Source organism: Leuciscus leuciscus, assembly GCF_965113295.1.
Source record: "Leuciscus leuciscus genome assembly, chromosome: 13".
Classification (NCBI taxonomy): domain Eukaryota; kingdom Metazoa; phylum Chordata; class Actinopteri; order Cypriniformes; family Leuciscidae; genus Leuciscus; species Leuciscus leuciscus.
The window spans coordinates 892,364-912,363 of NC_138737.1; the positions used below are offsets into that span (position 1 = coordinate 892,364).

Sequence of the window (20,000 nt, forward strand, 5' to 3'; positions counted from 1 at the left end):
TGTGATCAACTACACACACTACACAACGGTATGCAGTGTTACCTGGACTGGTCATGTGATCAACTACACACTCCACACACTCTACACACACTACACAACGGTATGCAGTGTTACCTGGACTGGTCATGTGATCAACTACACACTCCACACACTCTACACACACTACACAACAGTATGCAGCGTTTGAAGAACATTTCGCTGATGTTCCCTTTAAGTTATGAAATCATTATTTCTGAATGTTCTCAGAAAGTTTTTGTAAATGTTTAAAAAAAAATTTTTTATGTGAATGTCTAAGAATACATTTTCTCTATTGTATCTTTCTGCAAACATTATGGCAGTAACATAATAGTAACATTTAAAAAACGTCAGATGAACATCTAAATGAAAACGTGTTAGAAAAATATGTTCCATGAACGATGTATAAATAATATTTGTGCAAATTCTGTTTTGATAACGTTATAAAGACCAGATAACATTGAAAGCACGTTGTATTAATGTTACTGGAAGAACGCGTGTTTATAACTTTATAAAGCCAAAGTTCTGAGAATGTTCTCCGATGGACAAACAATTAATACTTTTAGTACTTTTAGACCTGGTGAAATGGATATTCAAATACATTCTTCAATAATTCTAGCCTAAATCTTAGTTGATGGTTTAGAAGAAGTGACAGGTTTCCTGGTTTTTTATCAGTGCGTTTGGGATTTCCCCAAACCAGGGTTATTTCAGGATCATTGAGATACTATTTTGTTAATATTTTGAATCGTTTTCATTTTAGTTACAGTAGTAGCCATTTTGTAGTGTGTTTTTAGCATTTTTAGTAATATTTTTTAAAATATTTATATATATATATATATATATATATATGTTTCAGATATAGTTATTAATAATATTATGATATTATAATAGCCCTGGGCTAAACCTCATCAAACAGTTTTCTCTGACCTCTGACCTTCTGCCTCCTCCAGACTCTGACACTGAGAACAACAAGTTCATTTTTCAGCTGAACGGAGACAAATGGATGGTAACTCTCTGAAACTCTTCTGTTTCTCCAGCGTTTGTTCTGTCCGTGACTTTACTCTGACTGTGATTCGCAGAAACTACCCGAAGATCTTCAGTTTATGACGTATCTGAGGGAATGGCACATCCACGCAACGAAGATTCGGGAGATTCCCACGTACATCGAGGCGTTCGTGGATCTGCGTGTTCTGGACGTTCCCAAGAACGGACTGACGAAGATTCCCGTGGAAATCGGTGCGTGTCACTAAACCTCGGATCATCTCACACTGAATTAAACACTCCACACGCTAGAAATCACACGCAAACGTCTCGTCCTTCACAGGAAAACTCATCAGCCTGAGGGAATTAAATGTGAATTATAATAAACTACGGAGCATTCCGGCTGAACTCGGAGAATGTGAGAATCTGGAACGATTGGAGATGACGGCGAACAGAAGCTTGTCTGAGCTTCCCTATGAGGTACAGCAGTTCTGCAGATAGAAATCATTCGTATACATTCGTTCTTTCACATAACAGATATTTCTGTCTATCCCAGATAACGGAAGGTTAAGGTTCTCAAAGTAATGAACAAACGTTCTTCCAGGAACATTAATAGAACATTCGTTCAAATGTGGTCTTATCTGGTTATCACACATCTTATCTGGCCGTTATCTGGTCTTCAATAATGTTCTCAAAACATCAGCATATAACATTATTTATACATCGATCATGAAATTGTTTTTCTGAAACGTTTTTAAATGTTACTTCTTGTTTCAGAGAACAATCAACAGTAACGTTCCCATGTTTGAATTTAGTGTTCCATTAACGTTTACATAACCAAGAATTGTTTTGGGTTTTTTTACATTTAAAAAAACTGATGTTTTGAACATTCAGAAATAAGGTTTTCTTAACTTTAATGGGAATGTTTTTTGTTAGCTGGGATATTCCTCTTCTTTCAGCTGCGGAATCTCAAGAAACTGAAGCACTTGGATCTGTCGGAGAACCAGTTTCCCAGTATCCCGATCTGTGTTCTGCGCATGGAGAACCTGAAGACTTTAGACATCAGCAAAAACAGACTCACTGACCTGCCTGAAGACATCGACCGGTGTGTGTGTGTGAGAGAGTTAGAGAAGGAGTGTGTGTGTGTGAGTGAGTGAGTGAGTGAGTGAGTGAGTGAGTGAGTGAGTGAGAGAGGAGTGAGAGAGTGAGTGAGTGAGAGAGAGTGAGAGTTAGTGTGAGAGTGAGTGAGTGAGAGAGTGAGTGAGAGTGATCATGAGAGTGAGTGAGTGTGTTGGTCTGTGAGTGAGTGAGTGAGTGAGTGAGTGAGTGAGTGAGTGAGTGAGTGAGTGAGTGAGTGAGTGAGTGAGAGAGTGAGAGAGTGAGTGAGAGTGAGTGAGTGAGTGAGTGAGTGTGAGTGAGAGAGAGTGGGTGAGTGAGTGAGTGAGTGAGTGAGTGAGTGAGAGAGAGAGAGAGAGAGTGAGAGAGAGTGTGAGAGTGAGTGAGTGAGAGAGTGAGTGAGTGAGTGAGAGAGAGAGAGAGAGTGAGATAGAGAGAGAGTGAGTGAGTGAGTGAGTGAGTGAGTGAGTGAGTGAGTGAGTGAGTGAGTGAGTGAGTGAGTGAGTGAGTGAGTGTGAGAGAGTGGGTGGGTGAGTGAGTGAGTGAGTGAGTGAGTGAGTGAGAGAGAGAGAGAGTGATAGTGAGTGAGAGAGTGAGTGTGAGGGTGTGAGAGAGAGTGAGTGAGTGAGTGGGTGGGTGAGTGAGTGAGTGAGTGAGTGAGAGAGTGTGTGTGTGGGTGAGTGAGTGAGAGAGTGTGTGTGTGGGTGAGTGAGTGAGTGAGAGAGTGTGTGTGTGTGTGGGTGAGGGAGTGAGTGAGTGAGTGAGAGTGTGTGTGTGTGTGTGTGTGTGTGTGTGTGTGTGTGTGTGTGTGTGTGTGTGTGTGTGTGTGTGTGTGTGTGTGTGTGTGTGTGTGTGTGTGTGTGTGAGTGTGTGTGTGAGTGAGTGAGTGAGAGAGTGTGTGTGGGTGAGGGAGTGTGTGAGTGAGAGAGTGTGTGAGTGAGAGAGGAGTGAGAGAGAGTGAGAGAGAGTGAGAGTTAGGCCCTGTCCCATTTCTCCCCCCTTAAAACTTCCACTTGGTTTTGAGTGCCCTCGAAAGTAAAGTCCCCTCAACGAGGGGAAGTGGAGTTGAAGATCTTTCCCTATGAAATGGGACACCACTATATGCAAATTATATACATGCACATAACTATCCCAGTTATGAGCAGGATATAAGTATCCATAATAATATGCTAGAAATCTAATAAAGTAATCAAATGTAAAATAACACAGCATAGTTAATTATAGATAGATTAATGCTCATTAAAGCTAAAGTTATTAATTCAAGAGCTGGGAGTAATTTTCTCTTTGCCTTTAACTTAGTTGTTTTATTCACATTAAAGGGTGTAATCATTAGCAGGTTTATTAGACGCTGCCACTTTAAGACCGAATGCAGATCTAATAATACACATTTTCTCCCAACTATTCCACAACTAACTCCCATTTAAGACATAAACTGTGTTAAAGTGAATCTCCAAACCGGTCATTTAGCCATATTTTTGTGTGTATTTGATCGTTTAGACGCGCACATGAAACCCAAAGTATAGTTTGCTTGTCTAAGTTAGTTGCAGTCCGTTTCCGAACGCGCGCCGCCATGGGAACAGGGTCAACGTACGTCTCTTGCGCGGATCATTGTGCATTTGTGCTTATAATAGCTCTTTTTACAATCAAACACCTCCCGCAATTTAGAATCAGCAGACACTGCATTTTACAGCAATCACTGATTGTGCTCAGTGCTGTTTGGGTTTAACGCATAGACTGTAAAAAACGTTAGGGAGAAGTGACAGCGCGCAGTAAAGAAAAAAGATGAAGCACTAGACTAGACGAACGCGGCTAGTTTTTAATAGTTTTACCTCACATCTTCTTTTTATAATCCTTGGAAGCCAAAATCGAAAATAAAATTAGATTAACTACCCAGATCAGATGTAACGTTATATTTGATGGGCAGACTCTATCGAAGCACTCGGCAGATATCATGAACATCGTCAGATAGATAGCTTCGTGAAATATTTTCTAACATTAGTGTTCAAAACTTTACAGTCCATTGGATGTGCATCAAACTAACATATTCCAACATATTTAGACATTTTAACATGCTTATTTGCGAAAATATCATTACAATTAAATTGTTCCTTTCCAGCGGTGTCCGCCATCTTGTTTAAAAAAAATTACCGGCTTGCTGAATCCGCAAGGTATCCTGGGTAATTTCATCTTCCACTTCGTTTTAAGCCTGCATCGGACCGCACTATGTTTTGAGGGTTGATTTTAAGGGGAGAATAGCACTCCCCCTTGCTCTTTAGAGTATTGGGACACCCTACCCTACACGAGAACGCGCAAAAACAAGGGTTAGGGCAGAAATCTAGGGTAAGGGGAGGTATTGGGACAGGCCCTTAGTGTGAGAGTGAGTGAGAGAGTGAGTGAGAGTGAGTGAGAGTGATCATGAGAGTGAGTGAGTGAGTGTGTTGGTCTGTGAGTGAGAGAGTGAGAGAGAGAGTGAGTGAGTGAGTGTGAGTGAGTGAGAGAGTGAGTGAGAGAGAGAGTGGGTGAGAGAGTGAGTGAGTGAGTGAATTAGTGAGTGAGAGAGTGAGGGTGAGAGAGAGAGTGAGTGAGTGAGTGAGTGAGTGAGTGAGAGAGTGTGTGTGTGTGTGTGTGGGTGAGAGAGAGTGTGTGTGTGGGTGAGTGAGTGAGTGAGAGAGTGTGTGTGTGGGTGAGGGAGTGAGTGAGAGAGTGTGTGAGTGAGTGAGTGAGTGAGAGAGGGAGTGAGTGAGAGAGGGAGTGAGAGAATGAGAGAGAGAGTGTGAGTGAGAGAGGGAGTGAGAGAGTGAGTGAGTGAGTGAGTGATAATCCTAGAGTAAACACACACACACACACACACACACACACACACTCATACACTCATGATGATTCTGCCGCTGTGAATCTCTCCTCAGACTCGAGGCGTTAGAGACGCTGTTCCTCCACAGGAACCGAGTACGACACGTCCCGATGCCGATGACGAACCTCGTTCATCTGAAGATGCTGGTCATCAGCGCAGACGAGCTCTACAGCATCCCGTCGCAGATCGTCGACAGTCCTGACATCAAGTGTGTGTGTGTGTGTGTGTGTGTGTGTGTGTGTGTGTGTGTGTGTGTGTGTGTGTGTGTGTGTGTGTGTGTGTGTGTGAAATATCCCTCAGAAACCCTTCGTTTCAGTCTGTGAGATTGAGTATTGATCCAAAACATGATGAGCCTGATCGTCATCTTTCTGTTCCAGATTAATCCGACTCTATGACAACCCGATCAGCGCTCCGGATGAAGACGTGAACGATGACGCAGAAGCTCAGGACGAACATGAGAAGGAGTTCATGAAAACATACATCGAGTCTCTTCAGGACAGAGGTGATGTCATCATCAGTGATGTCATCATCAGTGATGTCATCAGTTTACATGCCATTTACTTCATCCTCCCCTTGCGGGTCAAAGTGACCCGAAGCCCTAAAATTATACTTTTTTGTCCAGAAAGCTTATTTCATTTCATTTTGATAATATTTTTTAATGCAAATGTTTTTTTATTTTATTCACCTTTAAATTACTAGATTTGATCAATAAATAATAAATGAATAATAATTTAAGCACATTCCTCACATTCTTTCAACTTAAATTCAAAATAACTCACAACTCATGCATAACCCTTTTAATTCAGCTCTTAATATCTTACACTGTGTGTCTTTGCCGACGTCTTGTGTGAAAATAATAATATAAGATGATATTTCATGACTCTATATGGCCTTATAGCTCTATATGGAGCAAATGAGCTGTTCCTCTGGGTCCTAAAGTCAGTTTCTCTTCAGTATGCATTCAGATACACATGTAGACCTTATTAAATATTTTTTTGGTAAAGTTTTAGCATTTTTAGTTCGAATTTTGAGCATTTTTAGGTTTTTCTATGTGTACTGAAGCATTCCTCACATTTCATTCATTCCTAATGGGGTCAAATTGACCCGCGCCAGAAGGATTTGTTACTTTTTAAAATTTCAAAACTCCTCGAATAGTTAAAAAATTGTGTGTGTATTTGTGGTTCAAGTGTGACAGAAGTCCTGGGGTCTTGGACCCCTCTGATGAATACATATTTTCCGGGTCAAAATGACCAGAGGGAAGAGGATGAAGTAAAATATATGCATGCAAGAATGGTTAAAAAAGAATACATTTGCAGATATTGAGCTTTAAATGTTCCTCAAACTACTCTTTTCAGACACTCAGCCGATGTACACCACTAAAGTGTCCTTGAGCTGCTTGCTGTAGAAGATGAAGAACACACACCATCATCATCATCATCCTCATCTTCAGCATGACTCCAGACATCAGTGTGATCCGGTGATCCGGTTATTAGTTCTCTCATTCCGAGTGCAATCCAAATTCAAATGCAGGTTAAACTGTTGATGAGTTTTAGTATCTAAAGGGTTTGGATTTCTTTTGTAGCAGCGCTTTACTCATTTATTTTAAAGAAAAAATTATGTTTTTCCTCAGTGTCTCGTTTTCCAGCACAAATATCTAAACATTCTCAAATCAAGATACATTTACTGGAGAAGAAAATGACTGAAGATATTAAGACTGGAGTGAGTTTGTGTTTAAAACAAGAACAAATATCTGACAATGGATTCAGAAATTTTGTCCTGTTTTAACCATTCATTTCTATGCATTTTTCATTGAACAATACTTAATATCTTTAATCATTCTGCTTTTTAAAACAAGAACAAAAATCTGCCAATAGAGTCAGAAAAATTATCTTGTTTTCAGTTTGAATTAAGTGTATTTTCCTGTCATTTTGCTTCTTCTCCAGTAAATATATCTTGATTTAAGAATGTTTAGATATTTGTGCTGGAAAACGAGACAGAAACACTGAGGAAGAATCACTTCTTTGCGGTGCGGATGTGTAATTCTGACAGCTAGTCGGGTTGAAGTTCACGTTTTGATTTTTGACCGCATTTATCATTCTGACTAGTTAAAATGCCAAACACATTTTGATCTGGTTTTCGGTGAAGATCTTCATTAAGTTTGTTTTGATGTGACCAAACGTTTAACAGCATGATATGATCCTGTTTGATCGAACTCAGTTTTATAAGATATGTCATTAAAAAGAAATGCCATTTTAATGTATTGCAATTAAAACTTTTTCATCAATTTTGCTTTCTGCCATAAATATAACATGCGAACACCTGAAGTTTTTCCTACAATGTAAAACATGATGTTCTTCCTCAGTGTTTCTGTCTCGTTTTCCAGCACAAATATCTAAACATTCTTAAATCAAGAGACATTTACTGGAGGAGAGAAATGACTGAAGATATTAAGTCTGAATAAGTGACTTTATGCTTAATATGGTCAGAAAAATAATCTTGTTTCCCTTTGAATTAAGATTATTTTTCTGATTTATTGGCAGATATTTGTTCTTGTTTTAAGGACATTTTTGATGGTTTTTTTTTTCTATAAACAAGTCTTAAGATCTTTAGTCATTTTGCTTCTTCTCCAGTAAATGTATCTTGATTTAAAGGGGTGGTATAATTCCCTTTTCACAAGATGTAGAATAAGTCTCTGATGTCTCCAGAGTGTGTGTGAAGTTTCAGCTCAAAATACCCCACAGATATTTTTATATAGCATGTTTAAATTGTCACTTTTTGAGGGTGAGCAAAAACACACCGTTTTGTGTCTGTTCCTTTAAATGCAAATGAGCTGCTGCTCCCGGCACAGGGGGCGGAGCTTCAAGAGCTGGTGTCCTTTTACCTCACACACTGAAAATTTCAACAACTTTTAGCCTTTTATGTTCAAACCGGAGTCAGACAAAGATGGAGAGACTCAAGAAGAAGTGACAACATGTAGAAGCAACAGGACATTTCTGAATGTTAGTTGATGAATTTATGAAGCTGATGTGTAGTTATCTTCTAGTCATTGATTAGCATATTCTGTCATGATAATCTATAAACTGCGTTTCCGGGGGCGGGGTTTATGTAAATTCTAGGGTTGGTGATGTCACTAACCCGGGAGGAAGCTCGTGTAGTCTCTACCAGCCATAGTTGTAGTTCTTAGAAAACAATTTCTGTAAAAGTAAATATCTTCCTTTGCTTTGAACTTTGCAGATGTTGTTTATGCTCAAACAGCAACATTACACACTAAATAAAGTTAGAAGAGTCAAATAATCAACCACCCTTTTAAGAATGTTTAGATATTTGTGCTGGAAAACGAGACAGAAACACTGAGGAAGAACATCATGTTTTGCAAAAGCTATCAATGGAGAAAAAAAAACACCAATCAAATCCTGGAATATGAAGTGGTTTATTGAAACATTGATTAACGAACAGCTTGTAACAAACGTCATCAGCAAACGAATGCTTAATGTGCACTGCACGCTTCAATAAAATCTGGTCAAACCAAAGAGCATCGCCGAGTCTGCATAGACATGAGGAATGGCACTGGAGCCGAAACATCGGTACAAAACAAAGTGCATTTCATTGAAAAACATCTAAAATGACTTTATTGGGGCTACGAGCTTCTCGAATCAATGCGTGGAAATCAGCACCGATCGCATAAATACAGTCACGTCAACACTTCATTTTCAAGTATGCATAATAATAATAATCAGGTCCCCAAGATTGGCGATTAAAAGTTAAAAGTGTGCTGCTAAAACACGTCAGTAACGCGACAGACATTCAGTCCAGAGATCGTGGATTTAGGCATGTAGTTCATGCGGTTATTGCTGCAGTTTATACATGATATAATGCAAATCAGTCTGATCATCTTCAGCTTATCTCGTAATGAAACTGACTCTGCGTTTAACATGCAGAAAAACAAACAAAACACGATTTAAATAATCACGTAAAAGTCAATAAGAGTCGAGCGATAAATCAGTAAAGCTGTTTTAAAAACATGATCATTGGAAATGATATCAGACATATGCATTATTAAATGAAGCTGATGTTTAAGTGTGAGGTAGCAGCTCTGGGTCGAGCAGCTGGTGCTCATATATATGAGTATTTGAGAATTTACTTCGGAATAATTCATCCATCAAAAGCTGCATCTGACATAAAAACAATGATTATGTCTGTTTTGTGCCATTTATTAATTTATGATAAAAGACTAATCCCTGCAAAACATGATGTTCTTCCTCAGTGTTTCTGTCTCGTTCTCCAGCACAAATATCTAAACATTCTTACATCAAGATACAGAGAAGAAGCAAAATGACTGAAGATATTAAGACTGGAAAATGAAGTGAGTTTGTGCTTAAAACAAGAATATTTGCCAATGGAGTCAGAAAATAATCTTAAATCGAAGTGAAAACAAGATTATTTTCCCCGACTCCATTGACAAATATTGACATTTTTCATTAAACAAGTCTTAATATCTTCAGTCATTTCTCTTCTCCAGTAAATGTCTCTTGATGTAATAATGTTTAGATATTAGTTCTGGAAAACGAGACAGAAACACTGAGGAAGAAGCTCATGTTTTACACGATGACATTATTATTGCAGTCTGTACAAGTTTAGCGCAGAGGTTAAAGTTCATCAGTAATATATTACAGGACATTGGCTGACTACATTTACAAATTAGATACACGGCAGCACATGAACTATATGCCAAAATATGAAGAAGGCACATTCTCTTTCAAAGATTCGAAGACAGAAAAATAAAAAGTAAGATGCCGCTTTATAATAAGGTTTCATTTGTTAGCATTAGTTTACGACATTATTCAACAAGAACTAACAATGAAAAATAGTTCTACAGCGTTTATGAATCTTAGTGCATGATAAAGGAGTAGTTCACTTTAAATTACAAACCTTGGAAGAACCAGGATTTTCTTTAATATAACTCTGATTGTTGTATTTCTTAACATTAGCTCTTGCACTGTGGATTAATATGAGTTATGATAAAGATGAATAAATGCTGCAGTTAGTTAATGCATTACCTAATGTTACCAAATGAGACCTCGTTATAAAGACGTTCAGACACGTAATAGAAAGCTCTTTCAGACGCGCTCCTGGACCGGGAAGCTCGAGGGGTTCAGTGCTCTACAAGCTGCTGTCCTGTAGGAGAGGCTCGTTGTCCTCGTCGCTCGCAGGAACGGAGGCGTTCTCGGGGCCGCCGCTCACCGGCTCCGTCATGATCCTCGCACCGCACGTCTTCACCACCGGAGTGTGTTGAGCTGGGATGAAGACCGCCACCAGCAGCGCCAGCACCACCGTACACGCGCCGAACAGGAACGGGGGACCCGGAATCACAGACTTCTGGAAGACAAAACACAGACACAAAAATCTATTATTTTCTTACTTAGTATTTTTGTCTTGTTTCCAGTCCAAATATCTATAAATTCTTAAAGCAAGATGCATTTACTAAAGTAGTAAAATTACTTAAGATGTTATGTCTTGTTTTCTGGGGAAATAAATAAAAATTAAGATAGCTTACAAAAAAAAAAATTATCTGCCAATTGACCCTTGGCATGGAGTTTGATTGACAGGCGATCTGACCAATCATAATCCGCCGAATCCTTCGCAGGGAGTTTGATTGACAGGCGATCTGACCAATCATAATCCGCCATTTGTGTCCGACACAGCAGTCAGGAGAGTTAGTAGATTAACATTGGAGGATCTGAACTTGATAAGCGGAGTGTACTGACGTCTTTCCGCTGTTAAACAACATTCCTTCTGATGTTCATTCATGTTTATTTGATGCTATAAATGAACTAGAAGGAAGAGATGATCGGTTCACGAGCGGCTTTAACTGAGCGATCCGTCAGACACATTAAAGAGACACAAAACGCTTTTTACTATTTACATTTCTTTAAAAAATGACCAAATTTGAAAGGTGAGACTTTGTTTCATATCAAAAGTACCCTGATCTGTCCTGTGTGTCAGTGTGTGTTCAGTGTCCTCTCTGCTCCATGATGTGTGTGTAAGTGTGTGAGAACATGGTGTGTGTGAGAGCGTGGCTTGTCGGACATAGCAACAGTAACTAAAGGGGGCGGGTCTTTGCGAACGGTCAAATGGGTAAGAAAAATAATGTTAATTCAAACAGAAACAAGTACAGGAAAATAACACTAGCTGCGTTTCCATTACAGATTTGCGCAAAACTTTTGCGATATTTTCTAAATGTCGCTGAAAAACGATTGTGAAATGACGGCGTTTCCATTAACCGATGTTATGCGACTAAAACGTCATTTTTCCTCTTGAGATAATCATTCCAAACATCATGACAACAGATGTTGTTGGAAGGAGATGAAGGCGTGTATCCAAGCCCTTTATACTGTGAGCGGCACATATGAGGAGTTTCTGGGAGTTTCTCCCTCAGATCTGCTTCGAGGTCTTGATTGTGGCATTTATTTGTTGTTTAGAATCCAGTATTCCCGTAATTCTTTTGTCTTTTATGAGTTTAATAAAGAACTCTGTCTCGTCTTCTGTCCAACCATAGACTGTAAAAAAATATGCACCACGCCCCTTTGCTCTCTTCCATTGGTGAGAAGTGAAGTCCTGATATGGCGCTGACATCTTGGAACTTGAGTCTGCGCAGTAGCGATCTCGGGACCAGACCTGCGCAGTCGTGAGCAGGAAGTAAAGCCGCGAAATCAAGGCCCCGCCCTCACTCTCGGTGTGAAATAATTAATTATAGAAATTTGGATATTAAATGTAAAGCTCCAATCTCCTCAGTCCTCCGAAGATCCCGAAAAAGTCTGTTGGTGCTTCAGTGACTACTTCGCTCAGAGAACCTGTCAATCACAGCAGTCAATCATGACGTCACACCACTGTTTTTATAGCATCACATAACTAACTAAAAACAAACTTATTTTAAAAACAAACCCTTGAATTTACATCAGCGTGATAAAAACTACAGTAAATGACAGAAACCACCTTCGGAAAAAAGATATTTGAAGTGTAATTAAATAGTTTAGTTGGTCTCACGTCCCGTTGAATAACAAGGGGAGGCGGGGCTTATGACCTATACTAGGACCAGCCACCAGGGGGGCGATCGAGACGTTTTGGCTTAACTTTTCAGGGCTTGTGCGGCACACTTGGTCCAAACATACCTCACCTTCGTTAAAGAACGATCGACTTCACGTACGTCAAGTGACTGAAAATGCGAAAACCGTTTCCATTCCAGTTTTGCGAAATATTCCTTTTTCGATTTGCCTGAAAAACCTCCTCATGCAAGCGGGAAAACTCTTTTGCGATACATGGGATTTTTTCGCGAATTTGACATGTTTCCATTGGGCGTATTTTCAATCCACAATTTGAAGGGAAATGGAAACGCAGCTCCTGAAAACTTGACTGAGCAGTGACCTCTGACCTCTTCAGTGCCGGGTGTGATGGGGTTCGGAACGGGGCTCATCTCCTTCAGCTCCACATTGAAGAGGAAGAATATGAATCCGAAGAGAGCCGGACCGAGTCCGTTACACAGACCTCGAATCCCTGTGATCATTCCCTGAACCGCTCCTAAAACAACACACACAAATCATCAAACCCTGAGAATCAGTGGCAGAGACATTTTGCCACACTTCCGCTACTTCCAGTTTGATGAGGATTGATATTTTAATTTGAAGGATTTGTTCAGAATCATAGTTTCCTGATAGTTTACTCTCCGCCACGTCATCCAAGATGTTCATGTCTTTCTTTCTTCGGTCAGAAAAGAAATGAAGGTTTTTTGAGGAAAACACTCCAGGATGTTCCTCCATATAGTGTCTTCAATGGGGTCCAACGGGTCGAAGGTCCAGATGTGAGTTTCAGTGCAGCTTCAAAGTCTCGACACGATCCAGCCGAGGAATAAGAGTCTTATCTAGACAAACCAGCCGACATTTTAGAACAAAAGGTAACCACTAATGCTGGTCTTGCACTAGCTGGGATGCAACACACATTATGTAATCAGGTTGAAAGGTCACGCGTGTTCCAGTTTATAAATGTAGGGAAGAGTGAAAAACTCCATCTCATTTTCTCCTCCAACTTCAAAATAGTCTTTTTACCTTTTATTTTATTTTAGTAAATGGCGTTTGACTCAGTCTTTGCACGTTCGCTTTGTAAACACTAGGTCGGTTCTTACGCCTACGTCACGCTTGACCTTTCAATGGGATTACAAACGAGAATTTGTGGTTAAAAAGTATATAAATGTTTATTTTGTTCTAAAATGTCGGCTGGTTTGTCTAGATAAGACTCTTATTCCTCGGCTGGATCGTGTCGAGACTTTGAAGCTGCACTGAAACTCACATCTGGACCTTCGACCCGTTGGACCCCATTGAAGACACTATATGGAGGAACATCCTGGAGTGTTTTCCTCAAAAACCTTCATTTCTTTTCCACTGAAGAGAGAATGACATGAACATCTTGGATGACGTGAGGGAGAATAAATTATCAGGAAACTTTAATTCTGAAGTGAACAACAATCTTCTTCCACAACAATATGGACGGTTCCGTCAGTACTTTAACACGAGCCACTCAAGCTCTTTTAAACGCCCATGTTGTTGTTGTGTTTTGAGTCTTACCCCGTTTCGTAAGTGCTTTAACACAAGACGGGTCTTTTAAAGCACATGTCTGAGTCTTACCCTGCTGGTCGTGATCTGTGCAGTGAGACACCAGCGCGCTCACGGCGGGGAAGGTGATACTGGACATGGCAGCGACGGTCCCGGCCGCCCACATCATCCTGGGATACACAAACACAAACACTATTTTAAACCCAGCGAGTCAAAGGCCGGTAATCCCTTCAACAATAGTGCTGACGTCACGCGTTCAATCTCTTTTCCATTACAAAAAATGCCAGTCGATACAGATCAAAATAAACCTCATCCATAGGACTGGGCAAACATCTTTTTTTGTATGCATTTGAAATATAGAGTTGGGTTCTGTTTTAATGTACCTAAAATAAAAAGAGTTTAATATACAGGTTTGTGGCTCTTAATTTCTTTTTATTAATTAACCCCTTGTAAATGTATGTTCACTGTTCTTAAAAAAAAAAAAAAAGAAGAAGAAATAGGATTTGTTTTAAATCTATATTCATTGGGCCCTATTTTAACGATCTGAAACGCAAGTATCAAGCGCGAAACTCAAGTAACTTTGTGTGCGGATCTCGGGCGCTGTTGCTATTATACCGGCGGGATAAATAACTCTTGACGCAAATCTAAAATGTGTTGGTCTGAAGTAGCTTCATTACTCATAGGTGTGGTTTTGGCGTAACGTGAAATCAACCAATCAGAGCGTCGTCTCACATTCCCTTTAAGAGCAGGAGCGCTTGTTCCATGGCGTATTGCTATTATAACGGTGGATTTGCCAGACGCGCGCCAGGAGCGGTTCACAGCCGAGGAGACCGACGTTCTCGTCAGGGCCGTAAAACACAGAGAAGTGACATTGGGGATGGAGAAACACACCCAGATTAGCTTCGTTTAAACAGGCGTATCATAATTTGGGTAAATGTGTAAGCTAGATTTATGCCTATTTTTCACATCTTCATGGACACAACAATGATTTCCCTCGTGTGGTAATATTTTCCCTTGTAATAATGTATGGTTTTCTAAAAATGAGAACTGCTGCGTCTGTGTGTAGATGAGAGAAACAAAGTGTATGTGCGTTGTGCACACGCTACATTATGGCCAAGCATGCGCCCTTAAAATAGCCTATGAATAACATGCGCAACGCACCACTGACTTTAGACGAGGTTTCTCCTGGTCAGTGGTGGAATTGTTTTCTAAACCTGCAAAATAGCACCAGGGAACGTTTGCGCCGGAACACGCCTCCTCTTTTCGCTGAACCGCCCCCGGGAGCGCAAGTTCATTCCCTAATTTACCGACGTGCGTCTGTGGAGGGAAAAGTCTGCTGTGCGCGGGTGCAAAATAAGAATGAAACACGCGTCGCTGTACAAACACAATTGTGCTGGGTGCGAGATAGGGCCCATTTGAGTTGAATTGAGAATTGAAATCGAATTTGGAATCGAAATCGAATCGAATTGGAACATCTGAATCGATACCCAGCCCTACTTATCCATCACAGCATTAGGACAGACTCAGATTGTAGATCCAGCTCACCATGGTTCTGACCCGAAGCCGTACCAGGCCAGCTGGAACAGCTGAAACCCAAGTCCCAGTAGCACTGTGCTTTTATTTCCAATTCTCTTCATTAAAATGCTTAAAAGTAACGTCTGCAAAAAGACAATCAGTGTCATGAATAGGGATGCAACAATGCATAATCAAAAGCTCAAACATGCCCGTTAACACGAGAATGAACCTCATTGGTTCTTGTGTTCACAGTTCACCAGAGAGGAGTTTATTTACTGTTAATTATATATGTATGTTTGAATAAATTTGTCATGAAGACAAAAAGGTTTGTGAAAACTAAGCTGAAGGTCTTTACCTGTGCAATGATGGACAGGATTCCCACCATCGCTATATAAGCTGCAATCGCTTCTGATGAGAAGTTAATGACCTGAAATACCAACACACAGTTTCTAATGTTTGTGCTTAGAGGGAAAATTAACACAAATTCATAAGGAAGGTTATGAATAATTACTTTCAAGTCAAAATTTATCTATTTCTTGTTCAATATCCTGTTCCATTTGGACAGATGCCACACTGCGGAAGTAAACTCAGACCGTTACGCACCTGTCCCAGGTAGAGGAAAAAGCTGGAATACTGTCCGGCCTCCGGCAGATACGACAGGAACACTGTGACGCAGATGAGCAGAACTGTGGAGTCTTTCCCAACCTTCCTCAGGGACTAACACACACACACACACACACACACACACACACACACACACACACACACACACACACAGAGTTCCACACTGCTGTGAGATTCCACAAGAACTGACAGAATATCTAAAAACTCAAAGGATGTTCTGCATTATTTGAGATGCGGGATCAATCGGAGAACATTGAACGTCATTCCTCACATCACATGTCACTGCCCTCGCTTAACTATCATCCAATAAGACTGAGTATATAAAACATACGAGTATAGAGGGTATGCGCATGACATCACTGTCGGCCAGAAGGATGTGACGTTTACGCTCCCGACACATGAACAAACGCTCATACAATGTTCAGGGTAAGAGCCGTTCTGTACTGTAATGTGCAATGTGTCATGCAAAGAAAATGGATTAATTCAAACTATAGTCTCATGTAGCCAGATCTATATAGTCTACAGTCTAAAATTACACTGTTATGATAGTTTGATTATAATTACCTTATCTGTCAACATGAAACATCACTGTGATCAGATGCTTTCTGAACTCCTGCTTTCTCACCGCTTTCATTTTTGTGTGTTTATTGTGTTATTCATACCCTCTATATATGAGAAACGTGTAACTCACAGCAAACGGATCCGCCTGCGCCCAGGAAATGGGAAAACCCCATGATGACAGTCTCATTTTGTCAGGCAGAGACTCGGGAACCACCAGCAGGACGAAGAGAATATCGGCCACTGCGATGATGGTGGCGAGCAGAACCACCAGACTGTCCCCGTACTGGGCCGACAGGAACGCTCCTATAGCCGGACTCGTCACTAAACTCGCTGCGAACGTCGCTGAAACCTGGAACACGACACAACCAAAGAGATGAAACAACGAGACAAATGCTTTCCTGGAGCTCTAACAGTAGAGCGCTGGTGCTTGCAACGCGAAGGTCATGGGTTTGATTCCCATGGAAAGCAAGAACTGATAAGAATGTAAATGTGTAGCTTGAGATGCAATGCAAGTCGCTTTGGATAAAAGCATCTGCCAAATGCATAAATGTAAATGATCCGTTTACAGTGAAGCTTCATGGAGGGAGAATATGTAAAGCATCTGGAGTGACAGATTTATTCTTATTGCGCTTTATAAAGTACAGATTGTTTCAAAGCAGCTTCACAGTAATAAACAGGAGAATAACAGAATCAATGATGCAAACTTCATCAAATATGAGACTAACTTAAATTCTGTTGCATCAGATTCAGTACATCAATAATGAAACACTAGTGTGTGTGAGTGTGTGTGTGTGTGTGTGTGTGTGTGGGAGAGAGAGAGAGAGAGAGAGAGAGAGAGAGAGTGCGAGAGTGTGTGTGTGTGTGTGTGTGTGAGTGGGAGAGAGAGAGAGAAAGAGTGCGAGAGTGAGTGTGTGTGTGTGTGTGTGTGTGTGTGTGTGTGGTGGTCTCACCAGTCCATACGCTGTGCTTCTTTCATGCTCTTCTGTAATATCAGCCACATACGCAAATATCACAGAAAATGTAACAGAGAAAAGTCCAGACACCGACATCAGTGCAAAAAACCACCTGATGAAGAGAGACAGGACACACACACACACACACACACACACACACACACACACACACACACACACACACACACACACACACACACACACATCACTTTAATGCATGTAAACATGTTGAATCAATCAGTTCATCTTAACAACAGAAACATCAACAGGTCCAGCGGCACAAACTATACATCAATCAAAGTCAGTCTGTGAATCAGTGCATTCATCTTCACTGGGTTACTAGAGATTTAGTCACTTGACAGTCATGTGATGGAGCTCTCTCACACACACACACACACACACACACACACACACACACACACACACACACACTCTCGCACTCTCTCTCTCTCTCTCTCTCCCACTCACACACACACACACACACACTCACTCTCGCACTCTCTCTCTCTCTCTCTCCCACTCACACACACTCTCGCACTCTCTCTCACACACACACTTCCTCACTCACAAACTCTCACACACACACACACACACACACACACTTCCTCACTCACACACACTCAAACTCACACACACACACACATACCATGGGCTGATCCTCATCAGTGGGATTGGGGCGCAGGTGAAAAACACTGTGAGCAACAGGAAACTTTTTCTGCCCCAAATATCAGACAAGGCCCCGATCAGAGGAGCGCTCATGAACGACAGCAAACCCTGCAAACACACTCCAGTTACGACTGAACACACACTCCAGTTACGACTGAACACACACTCCAGTTACGACTGAACACACACTCCAGTTACGACTGAACACACACTCCAGTTACGACTGAACACACACTCCAGTTACGACTTTCAATGCAAAACGGCCTTTTACACAGTAAGAAAAACAGGACAGTTAATATCTAGCCAATAATGATCGAGGACTGTCACACATTATGACTACAGTGAACACAAATGACATGCAAATGAGCCGCTGACCTTGACGCCCTGGATGAGGCCGTTCATGAGGAACGTGTGCTGTGGGAAGGTTTCATGCAGCACCTGTAATGAAGAACAGGTCAGAGAACAGTGTGTGTGTGTGTGTGTGTGTGTGTGTGTGTGTGTGTGTGTGAGAGAGAGAGACGCACCGTCAACATCGGTGTGGTCAGGAGACCCCAGGAGAAGAACTCCAGGAAGATCACAGCCACCGCATGAGACACCCTCGCCCGGCCCACACTGCGCTGCTGGAAAACACACACACACACACACACACACACACACACACACACACACACACACACACACACACACACACACACACACACACACACACACACCTGTGAAACATGACAGTCTCATGTGTGAGAGGGAGTGTCAGTGTGTGCGAGTGTGTGTGTAAAAGTGTGTCTGTGTGTGTGTGAGTGTGTGTGTGTGTGTGTGTGTGTGCGAGTGTACGTGTGTCTGTGAGAGAGTGTGTGAGTGAGTCTGTGAATGTGTGTGTGGGTGTGGGTGTAAGTGTACGTTTAAGTGTGTGAGTGTGTGTGTGAGTAGTATGTGTGTGTTTGTGTGTGTGTGTGTGTGAGTGTGTGTTTGTGTGTGAGTAGTGTGTGAGAGGTATGTGTGAGTGAGTATGTGTATAAGTGTATGAATGAGAGTGTGTGTCTGTGTTAGTGTATATGTGTGTGAGAGAGTGTGTGTCTGTGTTAGTGTATATGTGTGTGAGAGAGTGTGTGTCTGTGTTAGTGTATATGTGTGTGAGAGAGTGTATGTGTTTGAGAGAGAGAGTGAGAGAGTGAGAAAAACCACGAACATGAATCTGTCACTATAGATCTGAACATGTGACAGAACTGAACCTCGCACGACACACAGAAACAGCCTCATCTTCACTTCCTTCATTTACAATAACAACACCGTGTTTAGTGAGAATACTGAGGTGCGATGACGTCACTCACTCTGATGTGTTTGAACAGCATGATGTTTTCCGTCCGACTCTCACATTCTGCTCGAGACCTCAGTCATCCTGATCGGATTTAATTAATAATAATTCATTAACTCGAGCAGCTCTCGTTAACGCTCTTCTCTTCCACTTTCTAACATCAACATTCCTGAGCATCAACTTCCGGCTTCCGGGTCTGAATACTTTCAAAGTCAATTTCAAAATAATTTTTTTTTTTTTTTACTGATGAATCGTAAATCTGAAGTAGGTGCAAATATAGAAACTTAGTTCACAATATTAATGATGTTTGGACGTACACTTTATATGTCATAATAATATAAAAGTAAAATATAAAAGCCAATAAATAAAAGTCAACATTTCGACTTTTATAGTAATAATTCGTAATTCGTAATAAATCTTTTTATGTTACAATTATGATGAGACTAGACAGCTATTCAATGTGAATTTGTTCGCTACGTTTTTAATTCACTTTTTTAATTTGTTAGAAACCAACTGTTAAAGATAAATTTACTTTTTATTTATTTAAATTTTATTCGACGAGCATATGAGTAAAATACAACAGATCGGAAAAAACACCTTTCTGTATTTATTGAGAAATGAATGTCCTTTTCAAACTTGTATTTTGTGTCGCGTGCGTTTGATTGTATTGAGGCGCGCTCACGGTAGCTGCTCGTTCCCGCGCTGTGCAGTGGCCACGCGCTCTCGAGGGAAACTGGCTTTTGCCGAATTAGTTTGTTAGACTCGTGCACTGTGTGAAACAGTGTGAAGAAGTGCGACAGTGG

At 40.9% G+C, this 20,000-nt stretch overlaps 4 protein-coding genes across 7 annotated transcripts in view; 2 read left to right on the forward strand and 2 right to left on the reverse strand.

Moving 5' to 3' along the window:
* Positions 1–6,283, reverse strand: part of LOC309513193 (protein FAM240B) — a 21,076-nt gene extending 14,793 nt beyond the window's left edge. Inside the window, exon 1 of the mRNA XM_082188949.1 lies at positions 6,279–6,283. The gene's annotated coding sequence lies outside the window, so the exon portion shown is untranslated. The remainder of the gene's footprint in view (positions 1–6,278) is intronic.
* The window catches only part of srp19 (signal recognition particle 19), a 25,691-nt gene extending 19,045 nt beyond the window's left edge, over positions 1–6,646 (forward strand). Inside the window, exons 6-13 of the mRNA XM_082188951.1 lie at positions 1–28; positions 966–1,021; positions 1,095–1,251; positions 1,340–1,476; positions 1,956–2,101; positions 5,019–5,171; positions 5,341–5,465; positions 6,319–6,646. The exon at positions 1–28 is cut by the window's left edge and continues 88 nt beyond it. Coding sequence (XP_082045077.1) covers positions 1–28; positions 966–1,021; positions 1,095–1,251; positions 1,340–1,476; positions 1,956–2,101; positions 5,019–5,171; positions 5,341–5,465; positions 6,319–6,368 — 852 coding nt within the window. The 3' untranslated portion in view covers positions 6,369–6,646. The remainder of the gene's footprint in view (positions 29–965; positions 1,022–1,094; positions 1,252–1,339; positions 1,477–1,955; positions 2,102–5,018; positions 5,172–5,340; positions 5,466–6,318) is intronic.
* Positions 6,647–7,010: 364 nt separating this feature from the next.
* mfsd14bb (major facilitator superfamily domain containing 14Bb) lies at positions 7,011–19,379 on the reverse strand. 3 transcript variants are annotated; one of them, XR_014211347.1, is made up of 13 exons: positions 19,214–19,379; positions 18,410–18,505; positions 18,261–18,323; positions 17,866–17,993; positions 17,217–17,331; positions 16,397–16,615; positions 15,685–15,798; positions 15,437–15,508; positions 15,112–15,224; positions 13,639–13,736; positions 12,393–12,538; positions 9,282–10,339; positions 7,011–7,384 (listed from the first exon to the last, which is right to left on the reverse strand). XR_014211347.1 is itself a non-coding variant. In XM_082188900.1 (12 exons), the coding sequence occupies exons 1-12, from the start codon at positions 19,232–19,234 to the stop codon at positions 10,124–10,126; spliced, it is 1,398 nt and encodes a 465-aa protein (XP_082045026.1). In that variant the 5' UTR covers positions 19,235–19,379; the 3' UTR covers positions 8,375–10,123. The 3 variants fall into 3 exon arrangements, 2 of the variants coding, with proteins under 2 accessions (XP_082045026.1, XP_082045025.1); XM_082188900.1 differs by lacking the exon at positions 7,011–7,384 and having other exon boundaries at positions 8,375–10,339; positions 18,410–18,502; XM_082188899.1 differs by lacking the exon at positions 7,011–7,384 and having other exon boundaries at positions 8,375–10,339.
* Positions 19,290–20,000, forward strand: part of spinb (spindlin b) — a 9,982-nt gene continuing 9,271 nt past the window's right edge. Inside the window, exon 1 of one of the 2 annotated variants that reach the window (XM_082188939.1) lies at positions 19,290–19,391. The gene's annotated coding sequence lies outside the window, so the exon portion shown is untranslated. The other variant, XM_082188938.1, reaches the window with a different exon arrangement.

Coding starts and splice junctions, on each gene's coding strand:
- mfsd14bb (XM_082188899.1), bottom strand. CDS start 19,234: ATGCTGTTCAAACACATCAGA. Junction 15,509..15,684: donor TTTTCCTCTACCTGGGACAG/GTGCGTAACGGT, acceptor TTGGTATTTCAG/GTCATTAACTTCTCATCAGA. Junction 10,340..12,392: donor TCACACCCGGCACTGAAGAG/GTCAGAGGTCAC, acceptor TTTGTCTTCCAG/AAGTCTGTGATTCCGGGTCC.